The 27810-nt window shown below is 30.4% G+C and overlaps 1 protein-coding gene across 3 annotated transcripts; it reads left to right on the top strand.

The window, feature by feature from the left end:
• The first annotated feature begins 2336 nt into the window (after positions 1 to 2336).
• On the top strand, positions 2337 to 27030 carry LOC107442446 (pancreas transcription factor 1 subunit alpha). Of its 3 annotated transcripts, none has more exons than XM_016056021.3 (3): positions 2337 to 2643; positions 18638 to 19087; positions 26718 to 27030. In XM_016056021.3, exons 2-3 carry the CDS (start codon positions 18694 to 18696, stop codon positions 26876 to 26878), a joined length of 555 nt encoding a protein of 184 aa, XP_015911507.1. In that variant the 5' UTR covers positions 2337 to 2643; positions 18638 to 18693; the 3' UTR covers positions 26879 to 27030. The 3 variants fall into 3 exon arrangements, with proteins under 3 accessions (XP_015911507.1, XP_015911506.1, XP_071034266.1); XM_016056020.3 differs by having other exon boundaries at positions 2338 to 2672; XM_071178165.1 differs by lacking the exon at positions 2337 to 2643 and adding an exon at positions 8801 to 8987.
• The last annotated feature ends 780 nt before the right edge of the window (positions 27031 to 27810 follow it).

Below are 27810 nucleotides of genomic sequence, written 5' to 3' on the forward strand. Positions count from 1 at the left end.
TTTTTTTTCTTGCTTTAAAAGATCCAAAAAAAAATCGAGTTAAAGGGAGTAAAATTCGAGTAATCGAGAATAATTAACATGAATTTGAAGATAAAAGGGTCGGGACCTCATAAAAAAATCGAGTTATAGTAATATTCGAGTTATCGTACTTCGAGTTATAGCGAATTGACTGTATATACATTTACTTTACAAATTCCATTTTATTAGGGTGGCGCGCCCTTCAGAGAATAAAAATACAAAATTATCTTCATCGAAGCCGATGCTTTACATCCGGCGTTCAGTGGCAGACTACTATTTCATATTGTTTTACAACACATGGCTTTAGCCCTCTGGTGGGAAAGACTTTAAAACAAAACTTACAACAGTTACTTTTCTCAACAACTGAAATTTAGAATAGTGTGATTAAGCAAAATATGTGAACTGTTTGTAATTTCAAATTAATATTGAAATGTACAGGTTTAGAATTTTCTGCAGCGAAAAGTTTTCGGAACTTCAGTATTCAAAGAATTATACAAAAGCTAGACGTTAAGAACGTATCCAATGACCGAGCAAAGCGAGCATTGGATTGCGAAGCAATCCGAAAAGAACTGAGGAAAGCAGTTCCGGGGGTTGACTAGCGCCAGCGAGCAGGGGGCGAAGCCTCCTAGTGATTAAATATTTATAAATAAATCTTCAGGTTTAATATAAGCTAATTTTTCATTCAAAACCATTTTGAACACAGGTATGAATTAATTTATCGAGCCAAGATCGGTACCTTAAATTAGTGTTTCGAAAGTCACTTTTAGTCACTACATTTTTTATAAAAAAAGTAGTCGTAGTTAACTAAGTTTTGTAGCAACAAAGTAGTTGTAGTTGACTACAAAAATAATGTAGTTTTTCCGACCACTGCATCTTAACATAACGGATCATCCGGTCGATAAAATCGATAGTTAATAAGGCGCAATTTTTCTCCCCATAGAAAAGATTATCAAAATCAATAAAAAAATTCTCAATTTTCCAGCAGTATATTTTTTTAAATATTAAAAAAATTGATTACAAACGCTTTTCACCAAATTTTTTGTCGTATTGACACTGTTTTCAGAATTGAAATGAAGGATGCAGCTTAAAAAATGGAGCCTAACTGTTTACAATGGCATATTATTCGATATTTCGGCAGTATACGTCATAATGTGAAAATAAATTAAACTTGAAACTTTTTGTTTCTTAACCTATTATTACGGTTCGCATAGAACCATTGATTATGAAAGACGGAAAAAGATTTTAATAAATTAATGAAATTTGCCAATTTTATCTTAGAAGCATTATTGAACTCGAAACTCTTTGAATTATTTAACTAATTACTTCAAAATAAAAACATTGATTTCCGACAGCGACATTTAGTCCTTTTTAAAGAGTTGTTTTAAGCTGCAAGAATGTAGTTACGTGTGGCAGTATGGGGCGGAAAAAAAAAAACTTACAGCCTTTGATACCCTGAGCCATTGCGGCTCATAAAATTTTCCTCCGCCTCGACGGAAAATTTTATGAGCCCCGATGGCTCAGATGATAGAGCGTTTGCTTTCCAATGAGGTGAACCGGGTTCGATCCCGGCAATGGCTGGTCGATACGAATTCCGCATTCGGTTTGCACCGACCACAGTGCTAATATGAAATATACTAAGTGGTGGACGGATCTTGGGTTAGAGTCAACTTGCCGTCATGCTAACCGTGGAGGGTTCTCGTGGTTTTCCATTCCATGTAACGCAAATGCAGGTTAGTTCCATCCAAAAGTCCTCCAAGATGACAAATTTCTCCTAATGCCTGATCACGGTGTTTCCTTGTTGTCTGGATTGGGTTCAAAATTACAAAGCTACGGAGTTGAACATTAGTACTCGTAAGCCCCCCCCNAAAAACAAAAAATTGAGTCGGCTGTTCAACGACAGTTATAATGAAAAATAGAAAAGTAATGTTGTTTATTAAAAAAAGTAAAAGTAATATTTCTTCTCATTTGCAAGGTTCGTATGGAGAATAGACAAATGTACTTTAACCTAAATCCCGAATTTTGGTTATTCTGAAAAAGGACATTACATGATAACCCTCGTGTCGCCTTTAAAAATTTGACTGAAATTTCATTTTATTTTCCGTTACAAGCCTTTTTCCACTGTTGGATATGATATCTGATATGACACCTGCGTCATCCATTGCTACCTGTATCACTTCTTATGACACCTGCTGTTCTCTCTCTCTTCCCTCCCCCTCCTTTCCACCACCACTTCAGAAGAGGGCGGGGGGACAGATAATGGGATAATAAGTGACACACTTATTGTGTTCTATTCATAATCTCCGCAGCTGCTGCTTTCTCCCCTCCAAAAGAGCACTTCAGACTGAAGTAAATAAACAAGAGTTGTTAACAAAAATATTAATTTGTGGTCACTATCTTTAAGAGGACAAAATTTTTGAATTGTTTTTTCTCTTCTTTTTTGACTTGTTTTATTCACAGTTATTTGACGATAACTATAAAATGATATTCGGAAACACACACTGGAACCTAAAAACTGGAATCTAAACTGGAATCGTCTGTGAATTCAAAAAATTTTCCTGCGATTTTCAAAGTAATCTGTTTAGCTACATGACTCGACTGCTAATGATCCTCTACAGCTAAAATTTGGTATGCTGCTTAAATTCACTTGAATATTGGTAAATAGTTTGTTTTTTCTTCCCGAAAAAATGTTTTTAAAAAAAATCTCCAAAATTCTACATCATTAACTAATCTGCCAGAAAATACCTTTATACTTTTTTTTTTTAACTCACTTAAGCTTTCTAAAAAGAGCAGTTTTTGACAGGATTTTTATGGCTTTTATTTAGGATTTTTTTATGTTGGCGTGCAAGACATCATAGTACAAATTTGAGTTCGAAAGAAAGCTAAAAATTCTTTGCATTGCTTTTAAAACATGCTTGTATTTCTGTATATCTACAATGCCTTAGTCGTGATGGTTCAGAGGATAGAGAGTTCGCCTTAAAATGACGTGAACGGGGCTCGAATACCCAGCGATAGTGGGTCGATTCGAACTTGCAACGACCGCAGTGCTGCCGTGAAACATCCTCAGGGGTGGACGGATCATGGGTTAGAGTCTCCTTGCCGTGGGAAGTAATCATAGTTTTCCTCTTCACGTAACGCAAATGCGGAATAGTTCCATCGAACAACTTCATTCTCAGAAAATATTTGCCTCAAAATTGAATTGAATCAGCTTCACTCACAATTGATTGAAGTGATCAAAACAAATAAAATTGAATGCGAAAAATAACTCAAGTAAATGAAGAAAGAATTATTAATTTAATGTTATCGTGATTATATTCTATGAATTGGAGCAAAAAGGAAGCAGTTTTTATTAAAAAAAGAAAAAAATTCTCAACTGCATTGTTTAAAATATCATAGACTTACTTAGTTTGAAAATTTTCGATCATTTAAGTTATTACTTTTTTTAATTTCTTATTTATTTAATATTTATCTATTTGAGCAATTGTTTTTAACAAGATAGAATGAGATAAAACGAAGAAATGACTGAAAATAGAATAAAATAAAAAATAATAATAAAATTAATTAAGTATCGTCCATCTTTCTTGATACGCGAGCGGATAAAATTTGATCGTTTTCATTCCACAAACACAATATTATTTTCTTAGTATTTGTTTAATGTTCTTTTAAACAGGACTCGAAATGAACAATGAATGAAATGAGACAAAACTTCGAAATGAGACAAAACTCAGTTGTTGCCCCCGTTCTTGTTTTGAACAGTGTCGCGAAACAATATAACTCAATATGATAGTGACATTAAAAAAAAAATAAAAATTTCTCATTTTATAACCGTCGTGGAGCAGCCGACCCAATTTTGGGTTTACAATTACTAATGCTCAGTTCCGTAGTCATGTCATTTTATACAGAATCCAGAAGACAAGGGAACTCCTGGATCGAATATTGGGAGAAATCGGCCTTCGTGAAAGACTTTTTGATGGAACTAACCCGCATTTGCATTACGTGGAGAGAAAAACCACGAAAATCTCCCACGGTTAGCCTAACGGCAATGGGACTCTAACCCATGATCTGTCTACCTCTGCGGATATTTTGAGCCGGCATTGCAGTTTTTTAGTAATGACATGCCTCGAACGAAGTTGCATGCAATACTTTTATATTTAGACATACATGTAATGGGCCTTAATTCAGGAGATTTTTTATATACTTCCTACGTGTATTTATTTTCAAGGTATTGCATTACCCATTGAAACAGGAGCGTAAGCAAGTGCAAACAGTCAAAACAACACACAGCTGTCAAGTAGTTAAGATTTTACATAGAGTGCATCTAATATTTCAACCAGGGACTGTATTTTATGTGCAGTACAAAGTCATTGAAATAATTAAGTATAATCTGTCAATGGAAATAATTTCCCTAATGGCTCTACGAGATTTCAAATAGAGCTACTTCTTATTTCCATAGCAGCCTCAGTATCATTCTATGGACAAACATTAAAATGTTTCAATTTTTAAAAACTATTAATTGAATAATATTAAAAGAAAAAGAAGAAGAAAAAAGTACAATGGGGCAAAACCCGCAATCAGTGTTTAATAGTGTTCAGGCCCACGTGGGCGACACGCTTCGTGACATGGTCTGCGCGTGCGTCACGGTGTTACCAATTAATGTTCAGTGCAGCGGAAAGAGGGGGTCTCTCTATAACACATCCCCCCCTTGTGTTTTATATTCTTTTGCTCCCTACCGCGTGCGGAACTAATCGATTGTCATACATTTCCCATTTACTGCTCAGGTCACGTGATCCTGTTTGCGCCCTTACCCCCCACCTCAACATTCATACCCTGTATTTTTAATCATACATTGTGAACAGTGATACAGAAGTTTGAAGATGGGGTGCTCATATGCATTTATAATTCTGTGTTTTTCACCTGGGGTCATTTATCCCTTCTTTGCTAAAAGTAAAAATAAAAACTTTCAAAATCTATCATGTGAAAAGACGATGAATTTTTATTTATTAATTTTTTTTTTAAAACGAAAACGCCCACTTGAAACGCGTTTAACCTATTGTGCTACAGATAAGGAATGACCCCTCTTCCTATAATTTCCCGCTTGAACTGACAAAAATAAATAAATAAAATAGTGGGTTGCATTTAAAAAGATGGGTAACCACGTTGAATGAACCGCTTAGTTGAAACTATATAGTCTAATTCTTAAACGGAAACTTGATTCAATTTCATAGGATGGCAATCAATCCTTTCAAGATTCATTACTCAAACATATTTTTCAGAGAATGCTGCCGTTTAAAAATTGCGTAAAGGGGATTTACTTATTTTTTTGTGACAGGGTGGCATGATAACAAAATCCTCTTTTAAAAAAAAAAAAGTAAAAGTAGATCGCTGGGAAATATTTCTCGAAGAGTTTCAAAAACTGAATGAAACCGTAAATTTTGTTCTGTTACATATTTTATTTGAATTTAATCAGGGGAAAAGAAAACTCACTTTTATCACTATTTGAAATATTTTAATTATAAAATAACGTTGTTCCCCCTATGTTTTCTAGGTAATCATATTTCGGCTGTGAGTACTAAAGACATTCGCGAGGAAACGATTCAGAAAATCGGTTGTTTCATTCATACCACCTATATTGTACTAACCTTTGGAAAAAAAAAAGAATAATAACATTTGAACTAGTATTACACTTACAGTATTATCTATAAAAATAAAATGGAGTGTGTGTTACCGTTTCTTCTGAAGTTTGGACAGCGCTTACGAGGAGCAAATTTATCTTTCGATCCTAAAATTCATTTTAAATTTCCAATCAGTTCGTTCGGTAGAAAATAATTTTTTCGTGGGGTTTAAACTGGTCATTGAGAAAACTCAGACCTGCAAACGATTTTCTTTCTTTTAAATATTTTACATCAGTGCTTATTACTCGCTCTTAGAGATCTCATTGAAAAAAAAGTTTTTTCGCACATTCTTTAATATTTAATAATTTTTTTAATAAGTCAGATCAACTCAATTATCAGCATGAACATGATAACATCTTCGGATGACGTCGCTAAATTATTATAAAGTTATTTAAAACCAAGTGTTTATTTTATTTATAGTTATCTTTTAGAATGTTAATCTATAAAATTACATAGCTTAAAATCAACAGTAATTGAAGTAAGGAAAGAATAAATCATGTACTGAAAGGCAAAATGAATGGAGAAATAGATTAAATCCGTATAGGAGAAACGCAAAAAATTGTCATAGTATGAGGCTTCATTTTGGTAATGCGTCTAAATTAAAATAAAATAAATAAGCTGTGTTCTAAAAAAAAAAATGTGGAGGAATGGTACTCATTCGCTTAAAAGAAATGTAAAAAGTCAAACTATTATTGATACCAATGATGCTTAATTAATTTTGGTAATAAATATTAATCGAAATGAAAAATAAATGCTATGTACTATAAAGTAAGAGTATTAGAGAAATCCCATTTAAACGTTTAGAGAAAACATAAAAAAAATTCGCCTTTTTATATTCCATAATAATTTAAAATTAAGGGTATTTGAAATAAATAAATAAAAAAATAATGTACTGAAAAGCAAAATTAATGAAGAAATAGTACTAAACCGTTTAGGATAGGTGTACACAACCTATGGCCTGTGGGCCACATGCGACCCGCCGACTGTTACATATATATATAGANATATATATATGTGTGTGTGTGTGTGTGTGTGTGCGTGTTTTTAGTTTTAAATAAATTCAAATAATTAAAAGTATTTAATTTTTTTCAAATGTGATAAGTTCATACTGATAGAAACATTTGGTGCTTAGATTAAAAATTATCATATTTGCCGCTGACATGACATATGCGTGCGGCCCTTCATTAATCTACGTGCTGTGCAAGTGGACCTTCGCTCAAAAACGATGTGCACCCCTAGTTTAGGAGAAGATAAAAAAAATCACTATACTATCATAAAATCAAATGATGCTAGATTAATTGGTATAAGATTCTAATTCTATTTCATAACCATTGTTGAACAGCCGACAAAATGTTGAATTTACGACTACTGATGTTCAACTCAGTGGTTTTGAACCCAATCCACAAGACAAGGAAATTCCTGGACCAAGTTTCGGAAAAAAATTTGACTTCGAGGAGGACTTTTTGAGGCAACTAACCAGCATTTATTTTACATTTAGAGGAAAAGCACGAAAACCTCCCACGGTTAGCCTGACAGCAAGGAGACTTTAACCCGTGATCCATCTACCACTGAGGATATTTTACGTCAGCATTGCGTTTGGTGAGGGCCGGGTTTGCATCGACCAGCCATCGCTGGGATTCGAACCCGGTTTGCCTCATTGGATCTTCACGTTCTAGGACTCAACCCTGTCGATTCAAGGGAGTGACCTCAAGTATGCTAATTTATTAGTGCCGACGATATTTTAAACTACGAAATCAAACACAAAGACTTGCTTTCTCCCAATAAATACTTTTTTTTGTCACCCTTTTGAATTTTTTTCTCTCAAAATATAGGGCGTAACCACAATCTAGGAAATAGTTTGGGTCGAAGATGAGTCCTAAGTTTGGACCCCTTTGTTAAATTTACTTTTTACGTGTTTCGCCATATCTAGAGAATTTTTTAAGGGAATTAAAAATATTTTACATACAACTTTAATTATATGCACATTTTTAAAAATTCTCTATATTTACACAGGGTATATCTTATGATAAATAAACATTTTAATAAAAAGTGACCCGTGTCCAGTTTATAACAATTGGCCTAACTATTACAATGGCATAAATAACAACAATGGCAAATGGCATACCATGGCATACTTTTACAATGGCATATTTTTGTTTAATAACAATTTTGTTTAATAATTATGTTGTATAACAATTGAGCCATATCCTTGAAATTTGAAAATAGCATAAATGAATTAATCAATCCCTTTTTTTATTTTTAAATGATCTATAATGTTTAAATATGTCTGAAGATGTTGTTTTTTTGTTTTTGATATATTGCATGAAATGTTTAATGGAATATTCCAGATATTTAACTAATTAATTTCAATGTAATGATATAAGAACTACTCTGAAAAAGCGGTAACGTAATTCCATTTAGATTTTAGTTGATGTGTTCTATTTATTTACCATTTAAATTTTTAAAAAATTACTTTTTTCGTCATTTCAGATTCAAATAACATTTTTTTGAATTATGTTATATATTCATTGAAAAAAAAAATGTCTTAGCACCCTTATATAAATGGGGAAATAAAACTTAAAAAATTAAAAATTGGAGTTAAGATGGTATTTTGCGATTGCAATTAGTAATTGAAAAATTTATACACTTTTTATTTGAAGTGAATATACGGGTGAAACAAAAAATCTCTATTCTTGATATTCTTATTTCCAAGCTAGCGTGCAATGCTAATTTCAGAGCTGTGAAATAGCAAGAAATTGACGAAATTTTATATTACTCACTTCAAAACAAACAAAATACTAACATTTATCACATTGCACTAGTAAACCACTTATTCTCATACTTTTCTCTCACCAACTTTGGGGCAACTTGCAAATTATTGTTATAGAATAACTTTAATGATCCAATTACTTCACTTGAGTTACAACTTTATGACTTGATTTAAGGAATAAAAGAGAAGAAGAAACGACAGCGATTTCTGTCATTTTCCAAGCTCAGAAAGAGATCTTATTTTATTTGCCAGCAAGCCCAGTGATAAAGGACTCATAACTAATATTTAATTTCTTTATTCCTGTATTTTTTTACCATTTACATTAAATGTCAATAAAGGATCCTTTCTGGAGTGAGGGACAGGAGAGGTGGATCATTAGGAGCTTCTAGTAGGCGGAGTCACGCATGCGCTCTTAGTGGTGATAGGCGGTCCTTCGGTAAAAGGGGAGATATTTCCAAAATTTTGATTCAGTGAGCCTAATTGAATTGAACCGCACCACTTCTGCTTAACTGGATTACCTTCTATAAAAGGTACGTATTCGTTTTATAGCCTCATTAAACAGTCTCATTTTTGTGAAAATCGAATGAAACAAAAACGATGATTTTTTATCTATCTGTTACTTCACTTAGTTGAATAATGATTCAAAGATGCACGTATTGATAACATATAAATTTAAAATAGAAGGAAAAGAAATAGCGATATATATTCCATCTTTTCTATTCCATATCAAAGTTTGAAAGGTCGCCTATAAAGTTTCGCGTTCTTTTTGTTCCAATGTGGCTGTAATGCTAGTGCAATTTTAACCTCTTAATTAGAATTTTAGGCGTCACATCAAAAAATTTTAGTAAATAGGCATAAAAAGTCATAATTATCACTCATACCTTACAGAAATAGCACAATAAAAAAAAATTGAGCATTTTCTCTTTGAAACCAAATCTTTTGACTATTTTTGGAAGGGGGGGGGAAATAATAAAACGGAATTTGGAAAAATAATAAAACGTCGACTGTAAAGAAAGAGAAATGCTGCTATCTTTTTTGCTAATGAGAAACGAACTTAGTAAATGAATGTTCCTGACAGGGATGGGACGGTTGATGTGGACAAAATTTAATATAGCTCTCGTCTCTACTCACAAATAAAGAAAGTACAACAACATTTATTTGAAAAAAAAAACAATAATGAACCCTTATTGACTTCATTATGAGCTATGTTTTGTACAGCATAATTTTCAGAAGACAAAATTTACACCAGGAAAAATGAGTGATGAATTGCCCGAAAAGAATATTTAAAAAAAGAGAGATTATAATGCAGGACGGACACACAAAGCAGTGTTAGTTAAATTTTAATAACTATGCGAAATTAATTTCACGACCCATTTGAAAAAATTATCTACAGTCATACCGCGCTATAGTGAACACGGTATAAACTGAACTCACGGATATAATGAACAAAACGTTCACTCCCGTGATAATGTTATTTTTTGCAGATTTATAATGAACCTAAAAAAAAAAAAGGATTGTATGAACAATGTCTTCGACTGATTTTTTTCCTTCGTTTTTTGGTCATTTTGAAATTTTTACTTTTATATTTAGAATAGGGGAGAGTGGGGTCAATTGTAACAGGGTACGATTGTAACAGAGCAAATATTTCGAGTGTCGGGTTCTAGATTCGGTTCCTACGTGACGCACAAGGTGTATTTAATAAATCTACATGTACACCCCTGCTGGCAACCATTTTTATGTACTTTTGAAAGAGTTATATCACAAAAGATATTTTCACGCTACGAAAGTACTTTTTTTGGTGTTAGAATATTATATTGTAACATAGTAATTTTGTTTAAACAAATNACTTTACTCGTCTGTCAATTAATACTAATAATATATTGGATTTTTTGTTAGTTAAAAATAGTTAAGCAAAAAATGTTACAATTGACCCCACTCTCCCCTACATATACCGATTTTTTAAGACCATCTCTAGAGTGGAATGTAGACGTAAGCATTTTTTCTTGTTTACTTCTTTTATCTCAGTTTCCCATCCTTAAATAAAGGCCCTCCCTCCAAGGGCGCCGGCAAAATAATATAAAAGGGGGTGCAACCCTCTAACAAACTACCCTCCCCTCCCCCCGAAAAAATATTAAAATATTCTGCTATGACATTTTGTTTTGTTATTACATATACTTTCATCTGTTCATTTTTTCAAGATACATTTCTTCATTCTAGCAATATATTTAAAAAAAAAGAACGAATTTCTTGTACTTACAAATTTTGCCCAGAGGCAATCGCGCTGGCATAGCTACTGACTTTGAAGCACAAATAACTACAAACAGTAGTTTCGAATACTAACGTGTTTGTGCAAGCTTAACATCGGTATTTATTGTGTTGATGAAGTTTTACAGTTGCGAGAAGTCAGCTTGTGTTATACACCTTTGTTAAACTGAATAACTAATAGAAAATATAATATTATTTACATTTTATTAAATGAAATTTAAAAATATAGCTCAGATATCTGAAAATATAGAATATAGTATAAAAATATAGCTCAATAATATAAAAATATAGCTCAGAATTCATTGAAAAAGTTAAAAACAGATTTGGACAGCAAACAAGACGATTACAATTCTTGTTTGATTAAACAATTTTTTAATTGTTATGTTTCAATAATTACTTAATTATTTGTTTTTCCATAAAAATATCTTTAATAAAAAAAATTTTATAACAAAATTTTTCTGTATCTCTTTAATTGTTTTTTTTAAAAAAAAGCCAGGGGGGTGCAAGTGCACCCCCTTGCACCCCGCTGCCGGCGCCCTTGCATCCCTCCCTTTTTTGTACCCAAGACGAAGAGACATAAAAAATAAAATTTAACACATTTTTTGTGACTGTTTTTTCAGTCATTTTTGTGTTTCATTTATTTAAATAATGTTTAATAAAAAGTTCAGAACCATTAGTTAAAATTGTTTGCAGTACGGATAGAGTGAAATCCCCGTTATAGTGGACAGGCATTTCGGTCCCTTGAATGTTCACTATAGCGGGGTTAGACTGTATACACATTTTTTAATTATGTATCTTCTGTAATTGTATTATCATAATGAATGTATCATTGAACAAATAGTTTCTCAAAGGCGTCATTCTTGTTTTAAGTTAACAAAATTAAAGAATTGTTCAATTTTCAGGCAATTTTTAAAATTTCACTTGATTATTTTAACTCAATACGATAGTGTAACTATTGTCATTAAGAAAGATTGTAATGAAGTGATTTAATGAAGACTAACTAATGTCATTAAGAACATGAATTCCTTAAGACTCCTAATAATTTAATTGAAATCTATTGTAATGTTTTTCCACGAACTTTTAATTTTTGCATCCTAATTAACTTTTAAAATAAAATCTAGCTCTGCTTGTATTTTTCTGCTATCTTTTGCAGTGTTTTTCTTTTCTGCCTTTATTTACATGTGAGAATACAAATTCTTAGACACCATGCAGTCTGTTTTATATACGCAATGGTAACCCTCAAAAACCGTCGGATATAAGTCGCAGAGGTCACATGTGACTTCACAAATGCGTCTCCGTGACAGTCGCTAATTTGGTGTTATCTGGGAGACAGTAGTTGGGTCGATTACCGAATATTTAGCTAACAATAAGTGTTTCAATTGCAAATTTCATTTTGTTGATGTATTTATACAGTTTGTATTTTTTTTTTCTTAAGGAAGAACTCAGCTACTAATACATAATGCTAACAAATTTTATTTTTTAAATTTTTTTAAACTTAATATCCGGCCTTTAAGTATTAAATTATTTTATCAAAAAAAGTTGTGAGTGTTTTCATATCACTGTTAGTGATATTCACTAACTTGAGTTTTTGTTGGTGGGTGTTTATCTTTAATAATATATTTGTTTTTAAAGATGCTTTTAAAAATAATAATTTGAACAGCTTTATTATTTTATTTATAAATTAGAACATTTTGTGTGCAATTTTTAAAGAAAAGTATAATTTATTTCTTTTATTTATTATTAAAATGAAAGAAAATGTACAACATTATGCGTTCAATTGTGTTTTATGAACTAAGTAATTCTTTTTCCGCTATTTTCAAATTTTATAAAGAAAAAAAAAATTAAAATATTTCCCTATTTCTCCTGGTTTCAAAGTGTTTCTTTTTTAATTTAATCAGTGAAACTGAAATCTTAAATAGCAGTCATTTCATATATTTTTCACGTATATTGATACCCTTTAATTAAAATAAAAGGCTCATTAAAGATATATTCAGTTATAAAATTAATATAATTTAATTAAATCAAAAATTATTTTGCATTTAATATTTAAAACAAAATTATGCAATATATTTAAAACTTATTTTGGTTTTATGCACTTACAATTTAATTGCTCTGTCATTTAAAATATATCAAGTGAATTGATTATAAATGTAGATGCTTAGTAATCATGGAATTATTCAGTCTTTTTTAAAATCAGATCAATTCAATTATTCGGCTTTCTAGCCGAATACCGAATATTCGTTGCAAATCTAAATTTTGAATTCTAATTTTAAAAGCATTTTGCGCTAACTTGAACGTATTTGAAGAATTATTGTAAAGAATTTAACTTCTAAAATTATTATTGTTAGTTACTTTTAATTATTTTAAATGTTTCTACCCATATTTATTACTTAATCATACAAGTTACTTACAGGAACATTAATAAATATTATGATTCAGAATAAAAAAATTATAAAATACGAATAAATTTCAGTAAGAAATGAGTAATTATTAAGCACTTCCATATCTTACTTTCGCAGAAATAGCTCGTAAAAAGATTATTGAATAATAATTTGCACTTCCAGAGGCCGGTCGGCTTAAAATTATGCCTAAGAGATTTCTATAAATATATGCTAAGTATAGTTCATTTTTAAAAATCAGCAGTGATTAAATACTGTCTATAATGAACATGGTTTTATATGGAACTCCCGGATATAGTGAACGAAATGTTAACTCCAGTGCCTTTGCACTCATCATAATGTTATTTTTATGTGGATAGAGTGAGCCATCAAAAAAGAAGAGTATGAACTTTTGGACTCTCTTTTTTCTTTCTACATTTTTTTTGTAATTTTGAAACATAAAATACAAATACCGATTTCCATCGATTGAGTGGCCTTGCTTCTTCTCAGTTTTCCCATCCCTCAATAAAGGCATCCATTTTTTTGTACGCAAAACGAAGAATCATAAAAGGGAGCACATTTCTTGTGATTGTTTTTTAATCATTTCTTTTTACGGCTCATTTATTTAAATAATGTGTCGAAAAAATGGAACAGTTAAGAAAAAATGAGTTAAAATGGTTTGCAGTACGAATAGAGTAAACTTCCGGTTATAGTGAACAGAAATTTCGGTCCCTTGAATGTTCACTATAACGGGGTTTGACTGCACACTAAAAACGTATTTTTTTTGTAATAATACTCGATACACAACTTTGTCTAGTGAGAATGATTATTTTTCATTTTTGACAACAGTTAGTTTATTTATTAAGTTTTCCTCTAAAATATTAAAAAATGCAATTGCAGAGGTGAATGAAATTCATCGTCCAATATTGTTTCGCTAAGAAATGAATTCACAATCAACACATAGTCATTATCTCGTCATCAGCTGCTACTATTATATCCGTAAATCTTTTCGGTGTTTATTTCTCTAATTTAATAATTTTAATTATTTTTCAATTTCAATTTTTATAACTTTTATTTTCTTTTCCCTCTCTTTTCTCTTTTTTTATTTCTCTCCTCCTTTTCTTTGTATTTCTATTTTATATTATGGGTTTCATGTACCGGCAGCATACGTAAATAAAACTTAATAAATCTTAAAATTTTAAATTTTCTATGAATTTTTTTCTTTTCCTTCATCCCCAATGGCCTCTCTCCCCCCTCCCCTCTCTCTATCTATTTATGTATATAATAATAACAACAATAACAATAATAATAATCATATATATATANATCCATGTATATATATATATATATATATATATATATATATAAATTTGCGTGCTTTAGTGAATCACATGTGTATTCTAATAGTAGGCGTTATTGAATGGGTCACTCTCAGAAAAAAAAAAACAAGAATTTGTAACACCTAATATTTATTAAAAAAATTTAATACTTTAAAATTAATATAAATAATATTGATATTGTAAATTTAACCATTATAATAATTTTGAAAGTACATAAATTACAACTGCTATTTCAAAATCACGATTTTGAGTTATGAAAACTTAAATTTCCTAACTGTTTAAAAATGAATGAATTTTTTAAAAAGGGAAACCTAAAATTTTGAAGAATGTGCAAATAAATTAATTATTTTACAAACTGAAACAATATAAATCAGAACTTAAAAACCGTGTATATAACAGTGTTTGCTGAAATTGCTAATAAGAGTGCATTATTATAGAAATGAAGAAAAAATTTTTTAAAAAATGTGATCACTATAAAGTAACATTGACAAAGCAATCGATAATAAAACACTCAGAAAGTATTTAAAAACGAAAGAACTTTTTAGCAATGAAACAATTAAATTTAATAAAACTCGATTTTGAATGAAAACAAAATATGCACTCACCCCTTTAATATTTCATTACTTCTTTCTTGCATCATCAGCGATCATGAACAATTTATTCAGAAAAAAAAACGTAACTGGCAAAATCACCACCACGAAAACTCACCACCATATTTAAAGCTTTGGCATCGCCCTTTTCACCAAATAATTAAACTTTATACGATAAACAAAACAGTAACTAAACTATAACTAAAAAAATATTTCATAGCTGGTAGAACACATAGAGCAGAAACGTTTAAATTATAAAACGCACTCAACAAAAATTAAAGTATTTTTATATAGTAAAATTTCTTTTCAAATGGCTCATAGAATAAGGAGCTACACTCAGTCAATCATTGCCAAATGAATAAAAAAACAAAAAAAACAAAAAAATGCTGAAGCTAGAACTGGCTTGAGTCTTGTTTTAAAATCGTTTGCTTTTTTTCTATGAAATATCAATTAGATGTTTCTTTTGTTAGTAATTTTATTTTATCGTATTGACTATCTTCCTTCTCACTTTTGTAAATTGTAAAATTAAATTTGTAATTTTGCACAAATTGCTAAATGAATCTGAAACTTGTATAATGTATCAAATCTAATAGTATCTGAATACAATATGCACCTTAGTGCAAAATGCATAATATTTTGAAATTTAAAATTTATAAATATTTTTTCTGTGTACTGCAAACATAATCAATACTAGTCCAAATATACGCAAAATAGAATAAAGCATTTTACTTAAAATTAAAAGATTATAAAACGATTGCAAAATTGCTTAGTTTATGAAATTGTTCACACAAAAGTTGTGCTATTTTTCTATCTCTGCAATAATATTTTTGAATAAAACAAATCATATCAGGACTGTTATGTAAGATTTGAAATTTTTAACATGAATATTAAAGAAATTGTAAGCATGTACTACATCTATATTAAATACAGATGGAAAACTACTTTAAACTATTTAGCAACTAACCAAATAGTAATTTTCAACGAATGTGTTTGAAAAATATTAAAAAAATTATTAAAGCACGCTTTACTGTCTTCTCCCCTTTAGGTTTTTTATGCATATTAATAACATGAAAAGTTTGTTTGCGTGTGTATCCCACTCCATTTGTGCTAAAATTTGGGCAACAAGTAAAATGAAGAATTTTTAACTCCTGATACTGAAAGTATGATTAAAAAACATACCTACCAACTTTTAATCCTTTCGAGGATGATTTTCCCCAGTGGTAGTAAGATGGAATTCAAATTACATTTTTAGGCAGAAACGTAAGCTGTATTTTGAAAAAGCATATGCGGAGTATTACATTTTAATATATATGTTTATTTTTTTTAAAAATAGTGGTAGTCAAAGAGATTAAGTTTATAAATGCAAATAATATAGTGAAAGCATTCATATTATTACCACTTTAAATATAGAAATAAGAGTTTACGCCAAATGCATAAAAGTTGGCAGGTATGAAAATATAATATGTAGTTACAAAAAATGTGTTTTATTTTTTATAACTCTTCGCCTTGCGTACAAAAAAATTTAGGGATAGCCTTTATTGACTGAGATAGAAGAAGTAAACATGAAAAAATGCTTATTGTTACATTCCATGACATAGATGGTTTTAAAAATCGATAAGTGTATTATATGTAGAAATTTCAAAAATGACTAGAAAATGAATGAAAAAAATACTATCCAATTTACTCTCTTCTTTTGATATTCCGCAAAAAATAACATTCCATATGTATAGCAAGGCTCGAACATTTCGATTACTCTTTCACTATAAACCATGTTGACTGTATATAATATATTCTAGGTAGTTTATCATTAGTCATTGTTTTAAATTAAACTATAGAAGATTTCTAATTAGATAATAATAGAACTCTAATGAATAAGAAGAAAAAAATGAGTCTTTCTTTGATTGTCAATTGCATTTCCGAAAGGGAATTCCGGAAAATTTTTTGATTGTGGTAAATGTTGACTATTACGGAATCGAATATATTTGCATTATGTCAAATGAATTAGTTCATTCTTACTTTTGGGATAAACTTCTAAAAACGTGTTTCGCTTAATCTAATAATGTAAAGATACCGGGAAGATCAACGAATAATAAAATAAATATGAAATTGGAATTATTTCAGCTTGTCAGAATGTGCATTTCCATTTTGTACGCGATTTCGTAGCGTTAACAAATACTAATTTAGTGATAACTTTTTTTCCTCCTCGTAGGAAGAACGCTCGCTTTTAATATAAATGAAATTATAGATTAATATTTTTAATTCCTTTCACTTCTTCATACTTTAATCTCTCACCTAACATTTTTTCTACCCCTTTAATAGAAGGCCTAAAGTTGAAGAATTTGTTTTTTTAAATGTATAAATAAATAAAACGAAAAATGGAAGCAAATAACTAAAAATGCAAGAGATCCCTATATATTTCGAACAGTTAACGGACACAAATATCAAAATGAAGAATGAATTTCCGGTCCTCATGGTTTAATATTAATACTGTCCATATTATTAGATTCTAGGTGAATAATCCGGTTTTTACGTGACTGTTTTCACTCGTTCGTGTAGCAACGGGTTAACATTGTCATGCGTTAAGAATAAATACTAATAGGAAGTATATTGTTTATTTGTACCTCGTCCCGCCCTATTCAGGGCACACGAGAGTAGAACAAACATTCTACAGACAAAACATACATAAAACATAGGTAAAACACATAAAATAACAACATATAAAATTTTTAAGGTAAGAATAAAAAATTATAAAAGTAGAAAGCATTCAAACACTTAAGAAAAACAAAAGGGAAATTTAGAAAGGAAAAGAAAAATTCTAGACTATAATGGAGAATTATTATTATCATTTTTTTTTTTTTTAAATAAANGGATAAACAAATTTTTTTTTTTTTTTTTAAATATAATTTTTCGAATATGAAATTCGTCAAAAGCCTAAAATTGAATTCAAAACAAGAAAGTCTATTAGTTTAAAAAAAGATGGAGAGAAATATTTTACTAAGATAGAGAAATTACAATAATTGTCACTTATTTATTTTTCTTTTTAATGAAGGAGAAAGAGCAAATAAGTTTTTTTTTTCTTTTGAAAAAGAAGGAAGTGTCAAAGGAAAAGAAAAAAATATAAATATAAAAATAAAATTAAAGAAAAAGAAAGAGAAAAAGGAAATTAAATTTTAAATTATTATTATTAGTTATTTTTTTTTCTTTAGTTGAAAATTTTGAAAAAGAATGTTTAAATATACAAGCGAACCTATGACTCTCTCCCGAATGACATAAATAGAAAAGTATTGCATATATAAACGCGTGCAAATCATGTCATTATTAAAACTTTACAGTTCAATCTCATTAGTATACTAATATAATGCTTGATATATAATAAATGCTCTACATTTATATCGTCTCATTTAATTTATTGATGCACTAAATCCATTCGAGTCTGTATCATTTAAGATTTTGCGTAGAGTGAGTCTAATAATATGAAGTGCATATTATGAAGGTCGGAGAAATTTTTAACCGCATTATAATAGTACAAGGATATTGTGGTTTCAACGCTGAGCAATAATGTGTTCTTTTCTTTTACAGTATTAAAGTTTTTTTTAAATGATTTCAGGTGTTTCGTAAAGTGGGTCAGACCCACAAATACCGGCGGTCACCATCGGGATCCTAATGGATAATTTGGACCTGGTCAATCGCCAGTTCCTCCAGCATTTGGAACGGGGTTTCGATTCGCCGCCTCCCTACGCCGATCAGGAGAATGTCGGGGGTCGGCAGCAGAGGAGACGTCGGAAGTGCGTCCAACAACAAGTCCAACAGAGGCAGGCCGCAAATCTTCGAGAGAGACGCCGCATGCAATCCATAAACGACGCCTTCGAAGGACTGAGGGCGCACATACCTACCCTACCTTACGAGAAACGACTCTCCAAGGTGGACACACTCAGACTGGCCATTGGATACATAGGGTTTCTAAGTGAACTAGTCAATTCTGGAAGGCACCCTGCCGATCCACTACAGAGCCAAGTAGCTGAACAGCCTAAAAAAGTCATCATACAATGCCACAGGGGTCAGTATATTAGAAGAATTTTCTTTTTCTTTTTTTTAAAAAAAGCAATAATATTTGAAAAATGATGCTTGTTTCATTTTTTTTACTCTCCTACACGTAAGTTATGACGCCATCTCCATACACGGCAACCTCATCTATTTTTCGAGTGAGCGACAAAAAAATGGTATCGAAGCGAGGTAGCAAAGGCTTTTCAAGCGTGTGAGCTGTCATAAACGTGATAGCTTTCAAACTTCTGAATGAAAATTCCTTTTTCGTGTGAGCAACGAGAAGCTGAAGCAAACTACGAGCTTAACATTGAAAAGGTTAAAAGCGCTCATATCAACAAACAAAGTGTTCTGTACTATGTTTTAATGATACTTATGCAGCTTCGACCCTAATAAGTGCATTCCTTGTTAATTTAATAACTTCTTAATATGGTATTTTGACAGCTTTTCAATAATAGTTCAAAGTTCAGAAATTCATAATTGTGTTTTTTGCGAAGTTGAGATAGTAATTTACTTTAAAAGTAATAATTGTTTTTTATTGCATTCGTTCCAATTTAATTTTTTTTTGTTCTAACAACTTATTGTTGACTAAATATTTAAATTCTAAAGAGGAATAAATTTGAAAAATTTTAATTTCAAATGGGTTTAACTTTGTAGCAAGCGAAGCGAGCATGGATTGCTGAGCAGACGATATAAGTTTACCTAGTCACTAGAAGAAGGGGTGGAGCCTACTACTCATATATTAAATGCATAGTAGACGTTTCTCAAAGGATAGAACAATCTATCTTATTATATAAAACGCTAATACGTACGTATGTATCAATAAAACCGATGATATTCTCAACAACTGAAATTTAGAATAGTGTGATTAGTAAAAATATGTGAACTGTTTGGAATTTCAAATTAATATTGAAATGCACAGGTTTAGAATTTTCTACAGTGAAAAGTTTTCGGAACTTCAGTGTTCAAAAAAGTATACAAAAGCTAGACGTTAAGAACGTAGCCAATGAGCGAGCAAAGCGAGCATCGGAGTGCGAAGCAATCCGAAATGAACTGCGAAAGCAGTTTCGGGGTTGGCGAGCGCCAGCGAGCAGGGGGTGAAGCCTCCTAGTAATATAAAAAAACAGCTAATTTTGAAAAATACTTGTACTTTCCACGTGTTACCGCTGAAGTGTAAAAAGCAGTTTTTCTACACTGTAAAAAATGTTCGCGTATCTGACACCAAAGATGGTGTCAACTACCTAACACCAAAGTGGTGTTCCAATCAGTGGCGTGGTTATGGGGAAGGTTCGGGCGACAACCCCCCCCCCCCGAAATTAAATATTACTTGAATAATGAATTGTACGGTAAATAGGATGTACATATAAAAAAGTTATTTTTTGTAATCTAAATGTATATATATATGTATATATATACATACTTTATTACGTGAAAGAGATATGACCTTTAACTCCCTCGAACATATATTAAAACTACGCCACTGGTGCAGCTATAACAGGTGTTTCATTGCATCCATAGTTTCTGCCAAGAACCTGACGCACGTTCTTTTACTCTAATCGGTATAACCACCACGATTGTTGTAGCTCTAGAAATTTATAGGTACAGTAAAATATGATGCGTAACGAAATCAGTGAAGTTATTAGTTTTATTTATTATTCTTTTTTGAGACAGTATTAACATTAGCATGGATTCTTAAGTATGCCAATCAAGCACAGAGAGAATGTTAAGAATTCTTAACAAAGCACAGATGCGGTTAGAAACTATAAAATTATTTAATACAATTTACAGAGACTTGAAAATTAAAATAAAAGTATCCTCATTACACAACTAAAAGCATACAGGAAAAATTTATTTCGAGAAAAAAAAAGAACCTTTAACAGCTAACTTTACAGACGATGCCTAGAAAACATGAAAGTTTTCAGAAGGGAAAATATTTAACGTATGGTGTGAAGGCACGTGAACTTAGTGCAAACTTTTTTTGTATTTTATTTACATACACCATTTAAATGGGATATGAAAAGTATTATATTAAAAAAAAAAGTATTTTTTCACATAATTTTTAGGTTTGCTTAACATCATATTCGGAGAGACACAGTATAACAATTATCTAGAGCAGATTAACTAGGGTATAAGTGCCAAAAAATTCCTTAGATAATCTACAGATTACCTACTTAGGCACTCGTTAAAGTGAAAATATGAGATTTTGAACTTAAATTTTTCGCTAATCAAAATCAAGTGAATTCATTGATTGAATTTATCTGTTTAAGAATAAAAGTGTTTCCGCAAGATTAATGTTTGCGGAACTTCATTTATCATACGGGACTGGAACATCGAATGAGCAGCACTATTCAGTATCTAAACTAAGCTTTAACGAGACATCAAAACATGTTTGATATTAAAACCGATGCTTTTTTTTTCACCTCCTTATTTGCAAGATTTCTACCCCGTTTTCGATTTCTTTCACGTGCGAGACTTTCTTCATTTTCGATTAATGATCTCGTTTGTTATTTTTATATGTGTTTTACCTTCATTTTCGACAAGGATTTTATTAAGAACGAACTGTGTGTTTCCATTGCCCACATTAGAAATAATTAGAATAGAAATGTAATTTTAATTTAAAATCAGAAAGAAAAAATATTGAGTCTATTATTTACCTCCTGTTGAAGTATAAAAAAAATAAAATAAAAAATATTAAAAAAAAATTGCGCAATAATATTTTATAAACGAAATACAGCCAAACCCCGTTATAGTGAACATGGTTTACAGTGAACTCCCGGATAGAGTGAACAACCGAAATTTAGGAGTCTTGAAAGTTCGCTATAGCGGGATTTGACTGAATATAGAAAATAACATTTTTAAGAACTTTCACTCAATTTCAGTGGAACAAATTGTTCTATGAAAATAGTCTTTATTTATGTCACCATGAAATTTTAAAATTGAAATAGCAAACAACATCTAGAATCGTTTACTCAAAACATTACTTTTGAATTTTTAACCCACATTTACAGTAACGTTTGTACAAAATATTAAATTAAATAATCAATTTATAAGTCAATTTATTTTTTAGCAATAGTTGCGCTCCATGTAAACACTCATTTTAACGTATTTTTTTTACAGTAAAAATATAATTTTTCCGTACACGAAGACGAATTAAAACCCTCAAAATTCCAAAAGGTGAAAATTGTGCTTTCGGGTTCCCATTTTATCTGCCTCTGCTGTAATCGATGAAAGGTCCGTGAGTAGATAGGAAGTGGTGGGAAAAATTCCAGGTGTCTGCTGCTGCGTCATCTTCGCTTTCCCATTGGTCCACCCCATCAATCGAAGATACGAATGCTCTGCCTAAGTTTTTAAGTGTTTATATTAACAAATATATACTATATATTAATATACTTACAAAAAGTAAACACAACTCCTTATTCAGAGTATAAAAATAAAATTATTTTTCTCTCCGTCTAATCTCATCATTTGCATTTTACAGGCTATATATTATGTCTACGCACTACTCTAAGATTCTATGTAAAATTATAATTACTCAGGTGATACAGCGCTTTATTGTTTTTGCGCGACTTGTTTGCGTTAGTCAATCAATGGGTTAACATTGTGATGCAATAACGATAAATACACATGGGAAGTCTATAAAAAACCCATGGCATGTGTGTTTAAATAGAAAAATATTGACTCGTGCCAATCATGTCATTATTAAAACACTATAAGTGCGTCTGATAATTAGATGTATTATTATTATAATGTACTCATATAATAATTACTCTATATTTATATAACATATCGTTGAATTTATATTAGTCTCATTTAATCAATTGATACACGAGCGTTAACAAGTGATTCAGCCGCTCAAAAACAATAAATGGTGATAATTAAGATTTTGCATAGAATCTTAATGTGGTCATCATTTGTATTTCAGCTTAGAAACAGCGACTATTGATATTTTCAGTTTCTGAAATAGTGAGAAAAAAAAATGATCCTTCATAATAAAATTTAAAAAAAAAAAAAAACAGTAATAAGGTTCGGTATCACACCATCATCAGTATGATGATTGGCGAAACAGAAGTCATGTGACACTCATTGAAATGCGATTGGGTTGAAGAAGACCTCCCATACCCACACACGTGACCTATCTAATCTTTATCAGCAAAATGGCATAAAGTTGAGCTAAGTTTCTGTCCATATGTAAGTTCGAATGTTATTTAACGATGAGTTAAGGAAGCACAAGTGCTGTATCGAATGATTTGAAATATCTCGTATACTTCTTTCACTTAACTTATATTATATTATTCAATACCTATTACTAGTTAACAGCCTCCCTATATACATCCTCTTTCAAAATTTCGATCGCTCATCAAATACTTCATCCACTCAAATACATTTCCTTTTAAACTTATAGTCACTTGCATGTTAGTACAGTTTTTTTTTCAAATATTAATTCATTCATTAAATTTAATTTCAATTTTATATGGGAGAAAAATTTTAATTATTTAATCAAAAGTAACTAAAATTAAAATTTTCTTTGTTCAAAATAGGAATTGACTTAAATTTTTTTTTTTTAATTCATTACTTGTTTGCTTATGCGTTTTATTGTAACCGTATTTTGTGTACCTGGCAACTTCGATGCATAATTAGTTTGTTTGGCTTCTTGCCTGTCTTTGTGTTAAGTCTCTGAGTAAATGTACAGTAAAAGAATGGAAATATTTAAGAAAGAACATAGAATGTGTCACTTAAGAGAATGGATACTTGACGGGCTTAGCTTACTCGAAATAGAATGGAAGGAACAGTCGATAACGTGAACAAATCCCACGTTTCAAGAACCCATGAGGATAGAGACACTACACAGGTACTCCATTGGCAGTTATTTCAAAAATATGTCACTATTAGAATTTTTTTGTTTCTACTGGTCAAAGTATTTATGAATAATAAGAGAGTTACTCATCATTTTGTAGCTAAATGTAATCCTTTTTGGAATGCTGAAAAATTGAGTATCTTTAAATTCAATTCACGGCTAATCTCTTAATCGTATGTCCGAATCGATCGAATTTATTTATTTTTCTTCTGTATAAAACTATTTGAGTAAAACGTTATTTAATTATTGTTAAATAAATAATTATAACACTCTGTGAAAACTGTTTTGTTGAATTCGTCAAACAGTTTTTTAAAAAAAATGTGAGAGCAAAAGTTTTAAGTATCCAAATTTTCTTTTCCATGCTTTCTTAAATTGCAAATAATTATCTCATTGTTACTCATATTCTTCAGAATTATAGGGAGCTCTAAAATTCTAACTTCTTCTAATTATTGTTAAAAATAAATGTCTACTTCGAAATTGCATATTTCTGTTTTTTTTCTCCCGTTAGGACTTCTAAAATTCAGGAAATCCAAATTTTCTTTCGAATTAATGCTTATTTCCAAATTCCGTAATCTGTATATTTTTTTATTTATTTTTTTTTATTAGTGTTTGAAATTTTACGGAATAATTTGTGAATCCAATGTTGATTTTTTTTTTTTTTTGTCTAAAATATTTAAAGCTCTGGTATGAATCATTTATTCTCTTTCTTATTCCGAATTATAAGGAAATTCTAAATAAATTGAGTAAACGTATGAAATGGCAAATCAAAGATCTAGACATATATATAATAAATCATTTTGCATCACAAAATGTATCTGATATTCATCCGCATTCAGTTGTTGTTTAATTTCGGCCAGTAGCGTAGTTTTGGGGGACAAAACTCCCTCCGAAATTATACATTATCTGATTAATGAGCTATGTACGGTAAAGTAGTTTTAAAAGTATTTTCACTATTTATTTTTTGTAGTTTATAGTAGTACGCTTGGAGAAAATAATATATATCAGAAGAACGCCATCGTCTCCTACTTCTCGGTTTTTCATAAGAAGTCTGTGCTCCACACTATTTAAAAAGTGAACCAGCTGCATATATGGCAACGTTACTTTCAAAAAGTAACGAGTAAAAGTACAAGTATTTTAAAAAAATGTAACGAGTAAAAAGTAAAAAGTTCTTATTTTAAAAAGTAACGAGTGAAAATTACAAGTAAAAGTACAAGTTCTAAACAAAAAAAGTAACGATTCTAGGAAGTACATTTCTAGGAAATCGAAAATTCAAAGTAATCTAAAATTTTATTGAATAATATTCTTATGTTCTTCAATGTTTTTGCAAAATTGGTTTTATTTATTTAATTATTTTTAATTTTGAAAGTTATGGACATTAATTTATTTTTAAATTCGGAAGAATATTATAATATAATTTTATAATATAATCGTATAATATAATTTTAAAATCAAATATAATTTTAATATCAAACTTTTTATGGATTTGCACGAAAAAGAAATTTTATCTATTGATTTTAATTTTTAGTTTATTATTTTTATTTATTTAAATTACCATTGATTTAAAATTGTTTTACTCTATAGAAACGCGTTTTAAAAGCACAAACATAAACAAAGCAAACACGGGGTTTCAGATAGCTTTGTGATCTTTGAGCTAGTAAAAAATAATTGAATGTGCAGTATAAGTTGAAACAGAACAGTCTACAGTTTTATTTGTAACAATGGCTAATGCTGAAGTCATGCGAGAAAATCATTTTCCGAACATTTCTGCCTAACGGAATAATTAAAATTTGTAAACGAATTTTAGTATCAGCGGCTAAATTAATACCTTCGAGTTTTCAAGAGTTAAAATAGTAATTATAATAGTTTTCAGTAGCACAAATAGTTCCGAAGTTCTTAGAGATTTGACTGGGCGTTGTTTGACTAGGTCGGGCATAAACATAATTTTAGTAAAAAATGTACTAGGTAAAAATGTATTTAGTAAAAAATGTATTAAGACAAAAATGTGTTATTAGTGAGTTCAAAAAGAAAATTGAAAAACGTAATAACAAAATCCAACATTTTTTATTTAAAATGTATTAAACAGAAACATAAAACTCGAAAATGAATAAAATGAATGAAAATAACTTCCTAATTAATATTTTTATTCATTTAGCAAAATAATTGTATTTTGACAGCATTTTTTTTTAAATTTTTTTTTTAGAAAGCTCACCGAGCTTTAGAAAAAAGTAACGATTTCATTCGCCATTTCCGTTACAAATACTTGTACTTCTTCGCAAAAAAAGTAACGAAAGTACAAGTAAAAGTACTAAATTTAAAAAGTAACGAAATACAAGTAAAAGTGCGTACTTTTTTCTTGTACCGGCGGTACAAGCAACGAAAGTAAAAGTACTGCCATATATGACCAGCTGTGCCCAAATTCTATTTTAAGAGTAATTTATCATATATTTGTGAATTAAATCTGTGGCTGTTGTCAAGTAAATAAGACCATCAATAAGACCATCAACATTTGCTACTACTTTTTTTTATTTTTGCTACATTTTCTATAAAATGGCCCCTTCGTAAACTGGTTTTACTTCCTAGTGGTCAGATCGGGATATCTCTAAGAAACCTTCAGTTGCGTAGGATAGATAAATCCCTTCCAAACATACATTAAAAGTGCGAAACTGGTTTTGGTCATGTTGAGTTAAAATACCTTATTGGTTCCACTGTGGGTGTCACCCTCATTGGCTCGGTATATGTATCGAAGAATAATTCCAGAAAACCTGATTATTTATGCAACAAATATTTGCAGGCACTGGTTATGTACCACTGGCTGGTCACTCCCTCTCATGGTCCAGTGAGAAAGCAGGTGCCCCAAACGGCAGCGTCATGGTAGCTAAAGTCTGGACACCCGAAGACCCACGAAGGAACAAATCATCCGAAAATAGTTCTTCCTCTCTCGGCTCCACATAGTCTCTCATTCCTCCTCCAAACACTCTTGTTGTACATTTGTTCATAAACTTGTCTTTCATAACTACTCATCCAGGGTTGAATGGATAAAAAAGTGTTCATAAAAAGGACTTTGCATTGTATAGAAAATAAATTGTGTATTTATTTGCTTGTAATTTTCTTTTTGTTTCAAAAATTGATCACATGTTTTATGTATATGGAACTGATTTGGCATGTCTGCATCCCTCGCCAAACCACTCTAATATTCTATATGTAATTATAATTACTCAGGTGATACTCTATACAGCTTTATTGCTTTTAATCGGATTGCATTTGTTGACGCTCCTCTATCAATGGGTTAACATTATCATGCAATGCGTTAAAAATAAATACACATATGGGAAGTCTATAAAAAATCTCCTGAATAAAAATCCATGTAAATGGATGCCTAAATATAAAAGTATTACCCTCGTGCCAATCATATCATTATTAAAAAACAACAGTGCGTCTCATATTTTTTTCCAGTTGTTATAATATACTAATGTAATGCTTGATATAATAAATATTCCATATTTATACACTATATCGTCAAATTTATATTATGTATCGTATAATCTAACCCATTTATGCACTAACGTAAACAAGTGCAAACATTCACATAAAAACACTAAAGCTGTATCACGTGATAATGAAGATTTTACATAGAATCTTAGAATGCGTCCAATAATTTGGCCAGAGATTGTATACAGTGTCGTTATTTTTGGCTGAATGATTTAAAATCTCGAAATACTTGAAATTCTATTTATTTACTCCTTTAGGAGGACCGGATCGTCACTGGAGGCAGCTAGTTAACTCTAAAAATACAAAAAAGGCTAAAAATATAAATGAATCATTTTATATGCAATCATTAAAATTAATTTTAAAAAATTTAACTACATTTAATGACCTGATTTTTA

This window comes from Parasteatoda tepidariorum, chromosome 3 (genome assembly GCF_043381705.1).
Source record: "Parasteatoda tepidariorum isolate YZ-2023 chromosome 3, CAS_Ptep_4.0, whole genome shotgun sequence".
Taxonomy (NCBI): Eukaryota; Metazoa; Arthropoda; class Arachnida; order Araneae; family Theridiidae; genus Parasteatoda; species Parasteatoda tepidariorum.